The following is a 17,527-nucleotide window of genomic DNA, read 5'->3' on the forward strand; positions in this document are numbered from 1 at the left end:
TCATAGCGATGGTGAAATGTATGTTGCATTTCAGCTGATACATTTTCATGTCAGTAAAGAATGTGAAAAAAATGTATTGAATTTGAAACTCTATAATAATGCAAGAGGTATTATATTTTTAATTATCATTTGGATGAGATCCTAAAATCTACAGTGTGAAGGGTGAATAGAGAGAGACTTATTTTATAAGAGAGCAGAATATTTATTGCTGATAAAATTGAAAAAGAAAAATCTTTTAATCTAGCTAATTGGCATGCTTGTTATGGTTAATTTTAACCCTGTATTTTTTTTTTCTATTTTTTAACTTATAATCAAGAGTTGACCATGTGATTAGCTGTTTTTCAAAACCAAGTTTAATTGTGTTAATTTTGTTTTAAAGGGACTGGTTCACGATTTTTGATAAAAATATTTTTAATTTTTGATGTTAAACTTTAAAAATATAACTCATTTAATGTTGACAGCCAAACTTTTGACCTTCTGAATGCCAGAATAAAAGCAATATTTTAGCCTTAAATCTGTGTTATGTAAACAAAGACTCGACTCTTTTTATGTAAACAAACAAATGAAATATTGATTTTATAATATAATGCTTCGTAATTTTGCATAGTCACAAATTTTAACTTTTAGATGACACATTTTACTCCAAAAATGCTTGAAATGTGAAAGGTATAATAAACTTAGATCGATATCCATTTCTTTTGAAAATTTTGTAAACAATAGCATACCACAATGTTTGTTTACAAAACAAATAATAAACTCTCTAAAATGAGCTTCTGTGATAATATATGACCTTAATTTTCATGTGAAATATTTCAAACACAATAGACAGTAGATTTTGATCATCAAAAGTAAAAAACAAAATTTTGGGGAAAATCGTGAATCAGTCCCTTTAACTCTTATCCACCCCTACAAAATGATTTAAAAATGGCCACCCACTTCATTTTTTACCTTCCTCAAAACCGAAAATCACAAAGTTATTGCGTAGACAGCCATTGTGGAACCTAGACTTATTGTCTTTTTAGTTACACATGTTATATTATATGCAGCACACACAATAGTTCAAATAGCTGCTGAAAATGGAGAATTGCTTCCTTCATTCTCTAGGCCTAGTTTTTATGATAATTTTGAATGTTTCAGTGTTAGATGTTTATGATAATTTTGAATGTTTCAGTGTTTAGATGTCGAGGAAAACTTTATAATTGTTCATGTACCATTTTAGATGTGTTTTTTAGACAATTGCAGTATAGTGTTTATTTGAGGCTACTTGTGTATACATGTACATATTTGATCGTGTCGGATTATTAGGATGGTTTTTTTTACATGTACATATTTGATCGTGTCGGATTATTATTATGGAGTTTTTTTTACATGTACATATTTGATCGTGTCAGATTATTAGGATAGAGTTTTGTTACATGTACATATTTGATCGTGTCAGATTATTAGGATGGAGTTTTGTTAATGTTCAGCTGAATTGCCTGGCTTTTATTGACATCAGTCCATTTGTAATGTTCAGTATCGTACAAATATACCTCTCTAGGGCTCATTCTATACTGGTGTGTACCAGTGCTGGCGTGCATGTTATATTATTTAGTATTAACGTCACAACTCGGAGAAATTCTTCTTCAAGACCACTGACTTGTGTAGCAAATGAAGATCTTTTCTTACATTGTCCCTTTACATTCAATAGAAGCACTGGGTGCTTGGTGAGAAGCAGTACATTGATCTTACACTTTATCCAGGAAAATTTGAGTAACTTAACTCACAAGGGCTAACTCCGTTCTGGGCCCGAACTCTGATAGTTATTTATGATATAGATATTTATGGTATTAAAGATTTCGGGCCCAGAACGGGCTTAGCCCCTGTGGTTTTACTTGTTGCTGTGTCAAATAGTATTTTGATTTCTTGTCCTATATCATGGAAGTCTTGCAGGCTGTGTTCCTGTCGGGTCAGGAGTCAAGGTCAAACAAGGGAAGGAAGAGATGACCGCAATTCTGATCATGCTTTTGTTGTTACAGGTGATAATTTACCTGACTGACCATGCTTTTGTTGTTACAGGTGATGATTTACCTGACTGACCATGCTTTTGTTGTTAAAGGTGATAATTTACCTGACTGACCATGCTTTTGTTGTTACAGGTGATGATTTACCTGACTGACCATGCTTTTGTTGTTACAGGTGATGATTTACCTGATTGACCACGTGTTGCCTGATGGCTACTATGCCCACAACTTACGAGCCCTGTCGGTTGACATGGCAGTGTTCCGCGACCTTTTGAGGGTGACGTTTCCAAAGCTTTCGAAACACTTAGACCATTTACAAAGTGCTGCCCAGGACAACTGCACAGGTAGGGAGCTTGCCCAGAGTTGTACTCAAAACAAACTTGACTGAGTTTGAGTATGAGTGTGGTAAAAGTTTTATAACTTCCAGGCTGTATACTATACTAGACAGACATTGAGACAGACTGATTGTTGTATGTTATAGACAGACATAGATGTCATGTTTATCAATATACTGGCATTTAATTGCTATGCTTTATACAGTGTTTCTTGTTAAGATATATAAGACATTGTTTGTATTAAGGTTTTTATATATTGATATGTTGATTAACTTCACAGGAGCTAGTTATGAACCTTCACTGATTAACATCTTCATTAACTTTACAGGAGCTAGCTATGAACCTTCACTGACTAACGTCTTCATTAACTTTACAGGAGCTAGCTATGAACCTCCACTGACTAACATCTTCATTAACTTTACAGGGGCTAGCTATGAACCTCCATTGATTAACATCTTCATTAACTTTACAGGGACTAGCTACGAGCCTCCACTGACTAACGTCTTCATTGACTTTACAGGGGCTAGCTACGAGCCTCCACTGACTAACGTCTTCACCATGCAGTGGTTCCTGACTCTGTTTGCCACCTGTCTGCCGAAACATATCGTACTCAGGGTGTGGGACTCAATCTTACTGGAGGGCTCAGAAATCTTACTCAGAACTGCTCTTGCCATCTGGGGAAAACTCACCAAGTAAGTACAAGACTCGGAAAAATCTCACTTAAAATTGTTCTGCCCTTCTGGGGGTAAAAACAAGTAGGTACAGAACTCAGATAAATCTTATTGGAAATTACTCTGTCCATCTGGAGGAAAATCTTGAAGTACGGGGCTTGGAAATGTTATGGAGAATCACTCCGTCTATCTGGGGAAAACTCACTAAAGAAGTACAGGGCTTGGAAATGTTATTTTTAAAAATTGCTCTGACCATTAGGGGAAAACTAACCGAGTAACTACAGGGCTTGAAATCTTACTTGAAATTGCTCCGTCCTTTTGGGGAAGACTTGCCAAGTGTTTGTTTTGTAAAGCAATCACTGGTTAAATTTCATGTTACATAAGCTAATTTTTTGGGGGAAAAAAACCAATTGTAGTTATCATGAGAGTGTTGAATTATTTTGCAGTCATGTTCTTGATTTTTGAATGATGATTGATCGTAGATATTTACAACTGCTGTGTAAAATGCTTTCCCTATAACATACAACACTGTACAACAGAATCGTGTTTAATATCGGATGTAAATCTTACTGTAACTGAGCTTCTAAAGGACAAGATGTGGTTTTAGAATTTATATCAGTCATCAATGTGAATATTAGAAATAAAGTATCATATTAAAGATTTAGTAGATACAATCACATAAAAGAAAAATCCCCAAAAGCTCGGACCTTATGCCATTATATAAATGTATTGTTTTACAGGAGGATAGTGACTGCAGGCAGTGCAGATGAGTTCTACTCACTGATGGGTGCGCTCACTCAGGAAACAATGGAGGGGAGAATCTTCAATGCCGATCTTTTAATCAAAGTAAGACATTGTGTGCTTCTGTGTGCTTTGTATATAGTTTTCCATTTGCATCAAATTCAGCAACTACATTGTGGTATTTTAAAAGTTCATGAAGCATGTACAATCTTCTAAAAGCTTATATTGCTTACACATGGTGACGTGTGCATGTGTTTGTGCATGCTTGAGGGAATGTCACCTTAAAGGCCAGTTACAATGTGATGCTCCACTCTGCAGCGTGAATTTCACTAACAAGTGTTGAAACATTTTTATAATTGTAATTTATTTCTTCCCCACACAGTTCATCTACGCCTGTGCACCTTTCCCCATGCAACAGTTGCCAGAGCTTAGAGAGAAATACACTTACAACATTAGACCCTTCACAAGTGCTGCAAACTCCAGCAGGAGATCAGGAATGGGCAACATGTTGCCTAGTGATGAGGATGACCTTGATGAAGATGACCTTGAAGCCATAAGTTGTTTTACAGGAATCATTCCATCAGCGAATGGGGTCAGCAGAGGGAAAGGTATGTCCTTCTTCACTCTGGTCGAAGTTAACTCACCCTCTATCGAACAGACTCGTGTGACAAACGTATTCACAACTTGCAGGACTTTGACTACTTCCTGGGCAGTAAATCTTCCTTTTCCAACCATTCATTAAAACTACTGAACTTCAAGATACAAATTTCATTTTTTTTACCCTCTACCAGTCTATTTTACATATCAATGAAAAAGCAATCAGTCAGAGAAAAACTGGAAAGACTGAAAGAGATAGAAAGAGATGGTTAGACTATCCAATTTGTTTGAATACAGGTTTCCAGTGTTCGTTTCAGAGCACTGATGAACATCTCATTGTCATGATGTATATTTTCACAAGTGAATGGAAACACATGAACACTTTTCTTCAATTCTGAAAATGAATCTGCACTGATCCAAATCGATATTGATCTCCCTGCTGAACATCATTATCCGTATCCCCGTAATCTTTGTACGTTGAGTAAACTACCATCAGGATCAATTTTGACCAGTGGCTGCAAAATACTATAGTCAGGAGTGTCATTCTTCCTGGTTTCGGAGGAAATCCTCTGATTGGCTCAATTAAAAAAAATATTAAACACTCTGGGTTTGATCTAAAGTGATAGGAAATGATATTTTTCCAGGTAGGGTGAGGACAATTGTTTTCCTCCCATTTTGACCAGCTTTCCTCTGATTTTTGAGGAATTAAGTTACATCCCTGAAACAGTCAGAAGAATGAATGGTATTCCTTTCAGGGAGTGATGATTTAATAGGACATAATCGGCATCCTATAAAACAAAACAATAAACTCATCCAGTGGTGAATTATTGCTTTTAAGTGCTGTTCCATCTGTAATAAACCAGAATGAATTAAATGACTTCATTAATAAATTAAAAACAATCTCATTGTACAGCCCTGTTGATATTGAAACATTTTGAAGAAATAGAATTAAGGGAGGGGGGGGGGGGGGGGTGTATCTGAGACGTGTGCGTGAATGAAGCTCTAAGTTCTATCTGCATTCCAAAGTTAAAGCTAGAGAACGACGTCTAGTTTTATACTACTAGTTATGGGTAAGGAATATTTCTGTTAGTTCAATGAAAGATTGTGAAGGTCAAGGTTGTACCATGTAGACGTCTAAAGTTTGTATGACCTTGAACCTTCTACAGAGAGGACTTATATAGGCAGTGCCTGCTGTCCAGTCCTGTAATAATTTATCATGATAAAATACTGTTTAGATTAAATGAAAGATTCAATAAAAGACATTGTCCTTACAGGTTCGGACCTTGATTCAAGTAGCAGTGCTGCGGACATCTCCATGGTGGGTCCGGGGGCCTATGGTATGGGGGGAGACGTCAGTCAGACTAGTGACTCCTCTGTGTATCTGGAGAGGATGTGTACAGACATCGGCTCATTGAAGAAACAGTACAGCAAGCTCAAACAGAGGCAGACTCAGGCTCACGTTATCATAGCAGGTCAGTATAACACAAACTCACAGACTCACATTATCATAGCAGGTCAGTATAACACAAACTCACAGACTCACATTATCATAGCAGGTCAGTATAACACAAACTCACAGACTCACGTTATCATAGCAGGTCAGTATAACACAAACTCACAGACTCACATTATCATAGCAGGTCAGTATAACACAAACTCACAGACTCACATTATCATAGCAGGTCAGTATAACACAAACTCACAGACTCACGTTATCATAGCAGGTCAGTATAACACAAACTCACAGACTCACGTTATCATAGCAGGTCAGTATAACACAAACTCACAGACTCACGTTATCATAGCAGGTCAGTATAACACAAACTCACAGACTCACATTATCATAGCAGGTCAGTATAACACAAACTCACAGACTCACATTATCATAGCAGGTCAGTATAACACAAACTCACAGACTCACATTATCATAGCAGGTCAGTATAACACAAACTCACAGACTCACATTATTATAGCAGGTCAGTATAACAAAGGCTCTGGTTGGAAGGCAAACTAATATCTATAGCTGCAAATCAATAGATAGCAAAGGTCCTCGTTGGAGGTTAAACTAATGTTTTTGTAGCAGGTCGGTCTAGCAAGGAATGTCTTTGTAGCAGGTCGGTCCAGCAATAGTCCTGGTGGGAGGTAAAAGGAATGTCTTTGTAGCAGGTCGGTCCAGCAATAGTCCTGGTGGGAGGTAAAAGGAATGTCTTTGTAGCAGGTCGGTCTAGCAATAGTCCTGGTGGGAGGTAAAAGGAATGTCTTTGTAGCAGGTCGGTCTAGCAATAGTCCTGGTGGGAGGTAAAAGGAATGTCTCTGTAACAGGTCAATATAGAAAATTGTTGTCTCTATCAGACTAGAAACTCAGGATATGGAATTGAAAACCTGATGTTATCATGGCTACAAGGTCAACACACTTATTTATATTTAATCACAGCAGGTTGTTACTGCAAAACTCTTTCTGATATGGATAATGAATGTAAGAATTCAAATTTTTTGAATGATGAAGTTTTTATTTATATATACCACAGTGTATATATATTCTATGTACATACATATTGTACATGTAGTTAAAGGGTGTTTAATTTTGGAAATGCAAATTTATTTTGTACAAGTTATATGTTTACACTGGTATTGATATTTTTCAGCCGCCTCAGCCAAGCAGCAGGCCAAAGTGAAAGCATTGACCCCGAAATTAGAGCCACCACGAGCCATTAATCATCTATTTATCAGCAAGGCCATGCTGCCCAATGTTAAGAATGCCAAAAGCAGGTAAAGGAAATTTAGCTTCATTAAGCCTTATAGAGATTTCTGACACAAAATCTTCAATCTTGTATAATGAGGATTACATCATGTATATGATAGCACGTGTTTACGCCAATATTAGGATTTCTTATTATTTGAGACAATTTCAAATTTTGATAATTCGAGATGCATACATAGCTCAAAGTAAACTTTAACAATAACTATGGTATGTTTGTAGCAGGTTTGTGAAATGAATTAAATATTATTGTGATTATAGAGTATATTTAATTTTAATTCTGCCTCCAGTGGTAATAGAACTGTGACTTTTGTAAACGTTCAGTGAAATTTTAATAGTAAACATGTCTGATAATTAAGAGAAAATTACATATTTTATCCTTAATGGTTTGATAATATGTGAGATATTTTTATTTCAATTTTATTCAATCATGACAATAGATTATGATAGATTCTTTTTAATTATTTAATTTTGAGAAAATAATTATTTTTATATCAGGGGTGGAAAGGTCATGATGGTACCACAATTTCTACAGAAAGGACAGAGTACCTGCCCAGGTAGACAAGTTGTTCCTGAGACTACGACAACAAAATCAAGTCGTACAGAGTCGCCTGTTAATGTCGACAGATCCGGCAGCAGCGGTGACAGCAGAACGACCAACAATCAGCTAGAGGATTCCACTGATGATAAAAGCGATGATGTGGAAGACAATAAAAGCAATAGTGGGGAAGACAATAAAAGCGATAATGTGGAAGAAGACGGACGAGAAAAGAATTCCGTGTGGGAGGAGGAGTTGAGAAATATATCACAGGGAGAGCTGGGATTTATGTGTAAACAAGAAGATGGTGTCAATGAAAATGAGGATGATAGGGTTCCTGACAAGTGCAAGGTGCCAGTTGAGGTGAATAATGCAGCTGATTGTACAGATCCAGATGATGAGAGAATAGGAAAGGATTTGAACAGCCAAATCTCCGTGGAGTCGAGTGACTGTAGCATAGACGATTTCAATGAGAACTGTAGAGTTAGGGGGGGTGTAGAACCTAATTCTGAGGAAGAGGAGCTGATCCGAGAGTTTGATGATATGATCCAAGCATGCTCCAGTCAGTTGACAAAAAGACTGGAGGAAGAAGAGGATGGGGATGACTCCTCAGAGTATTCTCAGGAGGATATGAGTGAAAATTCCTCCCAAAACGAGAAACAAGACTATGGTGTGGTTGTCATGGCTCAAAGAAGTATTTCTCAGGATTCTGTAAGTGAGGAGGAAAAGTGTATTCGCTCTGGGCAGAATGGCGATAAACAGTCAAGAAGGACCAACTATAACTCAAATTCAAGGGCCATCACCATGTCGCAGAGTCTCAGTTTAGCTCAGTACGCACAGTCAAAACGTAAAATGTCGAGCTGTAGTGTAGAGTCCAATGCTTCCAAACATTTGTCCGACTCGGACTCTGGCTCAGTTTTCAGTCCCGATGACTCAGAGTCTCCCAAGTTCTTTCCTGGAAATGAATTGAGCCCAAAATCAGGAAAATCTGTGTCTTGGTCCAGTGAAGTCAAGTCCCCTAGTCATTCCAGGTCCCCACTGTTTGCTATAAAGAAACCTTTCAATCCTTTTCCGGTGAAACATTTCAATGAAAACCGGGCCAGGACTGGAATCAAACTAGGAATGTACAAGACTTCAACATTTGACCACTTAGATAAGCAATCCAAACGGCGCACGTTGTGGAGTAAATAAGCTTTAAGGCATTGTGATAATTCTCGGAAGTCATTATTCTCTATGATGGGGTTTGTACCCCTTCTATGTTGGAAAATTCTGCCTGGGAAGGGTTGATTTTGCCATTTGGGGGGGGGGGGGGGGGGCTAAAACCCTTCTCTTTGAGTACCAACTAACATCACAATGTACCCCTTGCACATTTTCCATATCTATACATGGTTTAATTATTGTGGGTACGGTATGTCCTCAAAGTGGCAAACTAACCAGTAAACCACGAGATTTACATGGCCCCCACAGAAATAATCGATTCTCAAGTTTTACATAATTGATCATTGATTTATACATAAAAATTTAATTCATTAGTTCTTATAGTTCTGTAGTATTCCTTAATTATTTTTTTTCCTCATTGTTTGAAAGGGAGATCACCATTGTGAGACATAAAATGTCTGTTGTGTGCAATTCTGAATTAAGTATTTTATATGTAACCCATTATTTATCTTGTTATATTTTCCTAAAAAAAATTTCTCAAAGCATGGTATTACGACATATTTTCAAAGGAAATCCACATTTATTTTTGTACAGTGTATTTGATTATATGTTTGGTGTTGGGATGCGGTACGGTATGCAACTGTTACTGTAATTGTCATTTTTGACAACTGGGTTGTGAATAATTTTTAAGATACATGCAGATAAAAGTTTAGATTAGTGTAGAAGCGTTACCGTGTAGTACGAGCATGTCTTATTTTGGTCTCTGGCACGATTATACCTGTTCATGAGCTCATTCATTGCTAGTAAATGAACATGAACTTATTGAAGTATACATATACATGTATACTGTTGACAAGAAAATCTTTTGCCCACATGCATTGAAAAACAATTTCTTCCTGTTGTGAATTTTATCAGAAGCTGGCTTTTGCTACTCCAGAACAAGGAGTCAGTTTTAATTCATCCAGCGTTAAATTTAGCAATATAGAGTGCATGTGGACAAAAATCAAAACGGGCAATGTTTTCCTTTTACACAGCATTCACGACTGATCCGAGACTGAAAAATTGTTAATGTTATGGACAAGTCCGATTTTGATTACTTTTTTGTGGATGTATATTACCTTCATATAGAGATTGTAACTGCCGGTACAGTACGATGTGTGATATAGTAAAGAATTCTCATTCCAATGTCATGATCTCTGTAAAAAAAAACTGTCTCCCTACATGTAGATCGAAATTTGCGATCGCAGCATAAAAATATTTGTAGCATTTCGAGGGTATTGATCTCAAATAATCTTATAGACGGTTGTTATCCTATGTTGCTTACAAAACGACACGTGATCTGATATTGCTCATAAAATTAACCTTTATATTACTTCAAATTCCATATCATGTTCACAAGATGCATCTCCGGAAATCAGAAAACTTCCTATCTTATGCAGATTTCAGTCATTCATAGAGTATCATTGGTGATTTCAATTTCCTGCCAATGGATGCTGCATGCTGATTTCTCCAAAGTATTCGCGATATAAACAACTTCCAGTATCCATCCAGCCCTAGCTTTCTTGGTCCTCACGCTGCCGTCATACTATTTATCACTCCGGAGCAGCCATTTATTTCAAGTGAATTATAATGCAGAATTGAAAGTCGTGTCATGTAATGCTTTAACAGTGAATCGAAATTAAAATGCATTCATCAGTCACAGAAACGTACACCTGTCTATTTATTTGCAGCGATGTAATCTCATGATTAATAAGTCCCAAATCCTCTCTATTTTCTTTAAGCCTTTTTAAATATATACGCGTGTATATTAAAAAAAAATTTTTGAAAGACATATGGCAAGCATTGTGCAATTTGAAAATTTAATGACTGAAGGAAAAAAGGGTGGGGGGGATAACCCACACAGGTTGTGAAATGTCTACATGTATATTGACTTTGAGTATAGGTTCTCTATTGTGTGCTGTTATGGACATTTTCGCTTGTTGCTGAACATTCATGGTTTGTAATACATGCAGTGAATACATGCGTAATGAATAAAATATACATAAATTCTTAGTCGGATCAGGTGACACTATGGGTAGCATCAGGTGACACTATGGGTAGCAATAATGTACCACGAGTTTAAGGTTTTTGAAAATAAATCTCTCTGTCAGAGTAAATAAGTACATGATGTAGATCGATTTGTGACAACATGAATTCAGTATGTTACTCATTCCACCTGCCATACGATCGCATAGCGTGGTAAAATCTGTTTATCTGTACAACTGTACAACAAATAACTTAATCTGTGTAAATTTTCATTCCTAGAGGTTGCATATTTTTAAAAACAGTCATGTATTGAAATGAGAGGTGGTTGTGAATGCTAAGTTTTGTTGTATATAAATCTTTAGTATTAATCCGTTATTTACATTTTGTTGGGGAATCTGAATGCATTCCTATGTTATGATTTTATAGTCTATATGTTCTATATTGTATTGGCATAATTTAATTGTTATGATTTTTATTTTTGGGTCAAATCTGCAAATTTAATGACTTTTATTTTACATTGGAATTCTGAAATCCATCCTCTAATGGTTGTTTTTCGTTACCAATTTGTGTGTAATGATTGGTCCAAAGAGTTGAAATAAATCAAACGGTGCTCGTCTTCTTTGAGTGTTGTTACTGTCGCATCTTTAACTTTGCCAAAGTCTCATCATGATGAGCTCTCTGAAAATGTGTATATATCTGCCTTTAAGATACCTGATGTACGATTGAGCATGAGGGCATGGTATTTTCTGGAAAGATCTCGGTAATATTCGGAAACGAGCATAAATCTTTAAAATTAACATTATGAAAAAATCTAACATTTTGGATAGTATAAACTTGAAATATTCTCCATCATGCATTCAATCCTCTCTACACCAGAGAAAGTCAGGTCATTTCCCAGAGGTCTAAGTATTTCAGCGTGCTTTTAACTGTCGGGTCACTTCCCAGAGTTATGAGTATTTCAGCGTGCTTCTAATTAGCCAAGATCAAGCTCACTTCTTTCCAAAGCTATTGAATATTGACTTCACAATCTTTCAAATACATTTTTACATGGAAGTTTATATATTTGTGCAAGGTTTGATTGGTAACCATGGCTGGAGACCAGACCTTTGACAGATTCATGGAGTTGGGGCAAAATATGGACTACATGTACAGTAAATGCTTCCGATTACAGTGTACATGTACTACATGCCCAGCATTAGGAGTGAAAACCAAGGCCGATCCTGTGGCACCGTAGGCATGAAGATTGATGTTTTCCGCCACACTCAACAATTTTTCAGTTATCTGTTGGTGCCCAGTTTTTAGTGGTGGAAGAGAGAACCCAGATACAATGTACCTGGGAAGAGACCACCGACCTTCCGCAAGTAAACTGGGAAACTTTCTCACTTACCGGCGCGAGCGAGATTCGAACCCGAGCCGACAGAGGTGAGAGGCCATGTGATTTTGAGCATGTTGCTCTAACCACTCGGCCACAGAGGCCCCCTAGGCATGAAGAACCCTCACCGCTACAGATGTAAAACAAATGCACATCTCGGAGGAGTCTGAACATACACGTGTGCATTTAAGGAGGAATTTTTAATCCCTCAGCAACTCTACCTTAAATCTCTCAAGAACATCAAGGCTAAAATTGATCAGTATAGATTCAGTTCGTTTTCATCAAGCTTTCTATTGCATGTGTAGGAGATTCGGTTGATCAACATCAAGCTTTATATTGCATGTGTAGGAGATTCGGTTGATCAACATCAAGCTCCCATAGGCTTGTGTTGGGCCACAAAATTTGGGTAGAACAAGAAAATCATACATGTTCTGGAGATCAATTGGGCTACAATAAGTAGAAATGACAAGCAAGATTCTTACTGTGAACATTGTCAATATGTCAAACTCGGGTTACTGTGACCAACAATAAGCTTATATCTAATTTCCTGTAAAAGCACATCTTCTGTAGTCAAAGGTTTTTGGTCCATTCCATTCCCCACAGAAGTGGACTGAAAACTCTTGACTGTCAAGATGGTAAAGGCAAGGTGATGCAGGTGAAGCACTGTGGAATGTAAATGGCCATTTTATAATTCATTTCAAAGAAATTTCAGTTTAAAGGCACCAAAGACTTTGATTTTGCTTGTTGAGAAATATACATGTACTTGCTACTGACGCTACACAAAATAACAAGAAGACACAGGAAATAATGTATGGAACAAAAAAACTGTATTATAGTTTATCACGATTAAAACATCAATGCCACTATCACATAGCAGGCCTCTAATGTCTTGTGTTCTAATGAAATGTGTATGTAAGTCCTCCTCAGCCTTTCCTCATCAATGCATTCTGAAAGTAACAATATAATAATGAACCCTATGTTCAGTTTTACGCATTGTCGATGATATTTTATGTACATGTATTATAAATACAAGCCACAATATGACTGGGAACAAAAGGAACGACTATGTCTATACAGCATATAAAACAGACGATAATGTATAATATGGTATATACAGTATTGATACATAATATCCAGCGACTCGCTGTATTTCAACACTGTTGTATCATTTAACTTGAATTACTACCTTTAAAAAAGTCTCGCAGACCAGGAATGTGGTCAGTTCCCTGGGGGCTCAATTTTCATGAGTACCCCATATCCCACAAAATTCAAACACCAATGAAATACACAATTTGTACAGTGTTTCATTTGGGTCCCACAAATTTAATGACATTCTCGCACTCTGCCTGTTGGCTGAACTTAATGATTAACCGAACTCTTTCTCCAGGTGAGAACCCCATAAGCTGACATAACTCAATGATTAACTGAACTCTTTCTCCAGGTGAGAACCCCATAAGCTGACAGAACTTAATGGTTAACTGAACTCTTTATCCAGGTGAGAACCCCATAAGCTGCAAGAACTTGTGTTCAAACCATTTGTAAAATATGCACTTATACAATAAAACATTCTCAAATCAAAGTTGTATCAGGTAATGTAACACATTTTGACAGCTGTCAAATTCAGTGAGTATTGCATTTCATGGGGCATAACTCTTTCTTAAAAATGCTCTCACATCGGTGCAGCTTTCAGAATTCCAGTTACATCAAAAGCTCAGTTGAATGTACTGTACAGTACTATTCTCTAGAAATCATACATATTAGAATATTTCCCAGCACATAGAGAGAAACAGACCATTCCTTCTCTCCTGGAATAAAAGAATACATACTGCTCTCGCCCTCTCCACACATTCAAAAAAGGCTCTAACATCAGGTGAACATAGCAGGGTCTTTTTATGGTTTTCCGTGTAGCAGCGGAAAACTTTGTCTTGAAGATCCTGACAAACAGGGGAGCCCGTGCTGTTCCTGCAATACAAACAAAAATATTGTTCTGAATCAGACTGGTTTTCATCTTATTCATGGTGTTAATTCTATGTTTACATACAATTTGTTATAAATGTAAATTGCATCAAATTTAATATAATACTACTTTGACTTACATGAATTTCTTTTCGACTTCTTGTACAGCTTGTGCAAATTCATCCACTCTGGCATTTAATAACTTAGCATTCTAAATAAAAAGTACACAACATAATTTATGTTTTGTTTCGCAATGCATTAATGCACATGCATCAAAATGCATGTAGGTTCAAATGTACTATTCATCTTAAAAAATTCAGTAAATAATGCAGTTGCAATGCTTCCAATATTCATTCAATTTAAATATACATGTACTGACTTTTTCTCTGCAATGATAGGTATATAAGTATATATTCTTAAAAAATTCTTAATGCTCAGTAACTAAAGTTTTTTCTGGACAGAATTCACGAAAACTGTGAACAACAATTTACTGCTGTACCTTTTCTTCCAGTTCTTTAATTTTGTTGTGATATAAATCGGTGAGATCGTCTTCACTTTCCTGTTGAAAGCAGACAGACATGAAAAACCATCAAAAACAATATCATCCATCCACATGTAATTAGAAAATAAAAACTATACAGTTTGGTTATAATCATGTAAACAAAGAAGCTGCAAGAAAGGATAAAAATGTAAAATAACACCAGTCTATCTGGAACTGAAATCTCTCATTACATGCTTTTATATCAAAAATATATAAATATCTTAAATCTTGACACACTTACCAATTTTCTTTTCGCTGAAAAAAAAAATAATTTAAAATGTGATTACCAACATGGTACAATTGTACAAAACAACAAAACTAAGCTGTCTCCATCTACAGGTTCCTTTTTAAAATGGTACTAGGATTTTCTGAAACCCAGAACTGATTTACCCCCTTTCATTTTAAAGAGGCATGCACTAGATTTATTAAATACTTTGTCCCAATGAGGCCATTTGCAAAGTGCAATAGTTTGTTTTCATATGACATGTCACCTCGATCATTATCAAAAAATTACACATTACACAACATGCAGTCACAGTCATTCCATTGAAATTGTCGTAAGTTGTATTGGCATGACAGCATGTAAACATAATAAGTAATAACATCAAATGCAGTTTATTTCTTACAAGGTTTATCTGGACTGTCTAGGGCCTTTTCAATTCTATCTGCAACATCATTGGTAATCTGTGTAAAATAATTCATAGTAATTAGAAAAGCTATGTAAATTCTTGACATATATTTCTCAGACATTTCCATTCAAACTTGAAAGCATTATTGTGGTAAAGTCCTTGGGGGAGGAGTGGGAAGAGGGGTGGGTGGGTTAGACTATCTACACAAGGAATATTTGCATTCAATATGATGCGAGTCATAAAATCTTTAAAAGAAAACTTTTGAAAAAAAGTTTTATCATCCATTCATATTCCTAAACTTCAACAGGTTGGGAACACTCAGTGTTTTCCCTAAGAACCGGCCGCCGGCCAAATTGACCGTTTCAAACGATTTTCTGGCCGGTTCAAATATAAAAAAATCAAAAAATAATATGTTGTCAATTTCAGTGATGTTGATTTACACGATCGATCTTTGCAAAGAAAGTATGCGGTAGCAATTGGTTGGCTATAAATATCTTTCATATTTCTTCCTTGTTTATGTTTTTATCGAGAGCTTTTTGAAACGGCGATTTTGATTGGACGATATTTTAAACTCTCACCTTGAGCGTGAGAAGCACATGGCAGTGAAAAATAATGAAGCGTCGAATGAATACATTACATGATTTCTTCCAGTCAAAACATCGGAAAGGTGTGTATTTAACACCACTGTGACTAACTTGTCCGAGATAAAAATGTTCAACCCTTTGGTATATATTTAAAAATGTAGGTTAAAAAGTGGCATATGAACAAGGGTCATTTTGCCCCCTGAAATGCCTCAGAATGCAGGATTTTGCGTCTAATTTTCCAAAATTTCATGGGGGAATCCCCATACCCCCCCTGGCCTGTTACAATTCTAAATGGGCCTGTTCAAATGAAATGAATGGAAAACACTGAACACTTCCCCTATAGCGAGATCGTCTCGCTAAAACGCGATTATCCCTCTTTAGCGAGAAATAAACATTACCATAAACAGATGTTTTGGTGGTTTTATTAAAAATAATGGCAAATTCCATGCAATGCTAAATAAGTGCAACACAGTCAAGTTCATATCAAAGTTGCTATGTAATTGGGAAGGAGGAAGAAATCCAGTGCACATCACAAGTGTTCTTGTTTTGATCAATACATTTGCAGAAGTACCAGACATTTCAGCATTTTTTCTTTTTTTCACGTGAAACATGAAGAGATGTACTCCACGGGTGTTTTTCTCGGTTGTTCAGAATACATTTACTCTCGCTAGAGGGATAATCGCGATTTAGCGAGAAGATCTCACTGTATGGGAAGTGTTCCCAACCTATTTAATCCTCTAATTCTGGTCCTTGAAAGTTAGGGATCAGAGGCCTCTTATTCGTTCTGTTCTCTATTACACATATAGTAAATACACGTGTATTTATCATATTTGTAATAGAGAACAAAGCGGATAAGAGGCCCCTGTGGTTATGGCTTCAAGTTTGAACTAAATTGACTAATCCATGACTTGGTTTAACAACAGAATTTCTTTGAATCTGTTTGGCATGAAGGAAAGAACACTGTTGAAAATGACACAATAGTTCTAAAAGACGAATTTTTAAAATTAAACTAATGACAAATTCACGACGGACGTTTATTTCTCACAACAGCTCTCAGTTAAGGTGAGTAAAAATTATGAGAAAATTCGAACTGTATTCTTCTTCTAGTTTTATGAATATTTAGTTAACAATGCATATCAATACAAACCGATATCATCGGGTCATGAAATTCAACCCGCCTCGTACTGCTAGAACCCCCCATTTCAAGGGAAATTTCTCCAGCAACTTGCGAGGCTGCAAGGTCGGCCACAGGATAGGAAGTATATTGTACTAACTAAATACAGACTTTGGTGATACAGACTACGTAATTCCGGAAAATAATTTTCGAACATTATGGTTTACACCTTGTGTGCACAATAACAGCGCAAAGTGCTGATGATGCATTATTCAGTTCCCTCAGTTAAAAAAACCCCTGTAATTATGTCAATGACCTCCAAGTTATGAGTCTTGGTTAACGTCCCTTACCTCTGTGCCATGTGAAAAGTATCTCACCTTGAACCCCGAGCAGATACTTTCATTTTCGTGTTCATTGCAGCAACTCTTATATGCCAACATGCAATGAATCATTAAAACACTAGAGACCTATGGCCACATCACTCACCTGAGTCACCTTGAATCTG

At 36.5% G+C, this 17,527-nt stretch overlaps 2 protein-coding genes across 7 annotated transcripts in view; one reads left to right on the plus strand and one right to left on the minus strand.

Moving 5' to 3' along the window:
* The window catches only part of LOC125654308 (TBC1 domain family member 30-like), a 50,554-nt gene extending 39,109 nt beyond the window's left edge, over window positions 1–11,445 (plus strand). For 3 of the 5 annotated variants that reach the window (XM_056143158.1, XM_056143161.1, XM_056143159.1), the window contains 7 exons: window positions 2,179–2,347; window positions 2,811–3,030; window positions 3,750–3,855; window positions 4,133–4,358; window positions 5,622–5,819; window positions 6,993–7,116; window positions 7,604–8,931. In XM_056143158.1, coding sequence (XP_055999133.1) covers window positions 2,179–2,347; window positions 2,811–3,030; window positions 3,750–3,855; window positions 4,133–4,358; window positions 5,622–5,819; window positions 6,993–7,116; window positions 7,604–8,834 — 2,274 coding nt within the window. In that variant the 3' untranslated portion in view covers window positions 8,835–8,931. Of the gene's footprint in view, window positions 1–2,178; window positions 2,348–2,810; window positions 3,031–3,749; window positions 3,856–4,132; window positions 4,359–5,621; window positions 5,820–6,992; window positions 7,117–7,603 lie in introns of all 5 variants that reach the window. The other 2 variants (XM_048884210.2, XM_056143160.1) reach the window with 2 other exon arrangements.
* A 1,558-nt stretch (window positions 11,446–13,003) lies between these two features.
* On the minus strand, window positions 13,004–17,196 carry LOC125656876 (MICOS complex subunit MIC19-like). 2 transcript variants are annotated; one of them, XM_048887500.2, is made up of 7 exons: window positions 17,056–17,196; window positions 15,322–15,379; window positions 14,937–14,950; window positions 14,654–14,713; window positions 14,295–14,365; window positions 14,025–14,160; window positions 13,004–13,145 (listed from the first exon to the last, which is right to left on the minus strand). In XM_048887500.2, exons 1-7 carry the CDS (start codon window positions 17,107–17,109, stop codon window positions 13,122–13,124), a joined length of 417 nt encoding a protein of 138 aa, XP_048743457.1. In that variant the 5' UTR covers window positions 17,110–17,196; the 3' UTR covers window positions 13,004–13,121. The 2 variants fall into 2 exon arrangements, with proteins under 2 accessions (XP_048743457.1, XP_055999137.1); XM_056143162.1 differs by having other exon boundaries at window positions 13,004–14,160.
* Between the last annotated feature and the right edge of the window lie 331 nt (window positions 17,197–17,527).

Source organism: Ostrea edulis, chromosome 7 (genome assembly GCF_947568905.1).
Source record: "Ostrea edulis chromosome 7, xbOstEdul1.1, whole genome shotgun sequence".
Taxonomy (NCBI): Eukaryota; Metazoa; Mollusca; class Bivalvia; order Ostreida; family Ostreidae; genus Ostrea; species Ostrea edulis.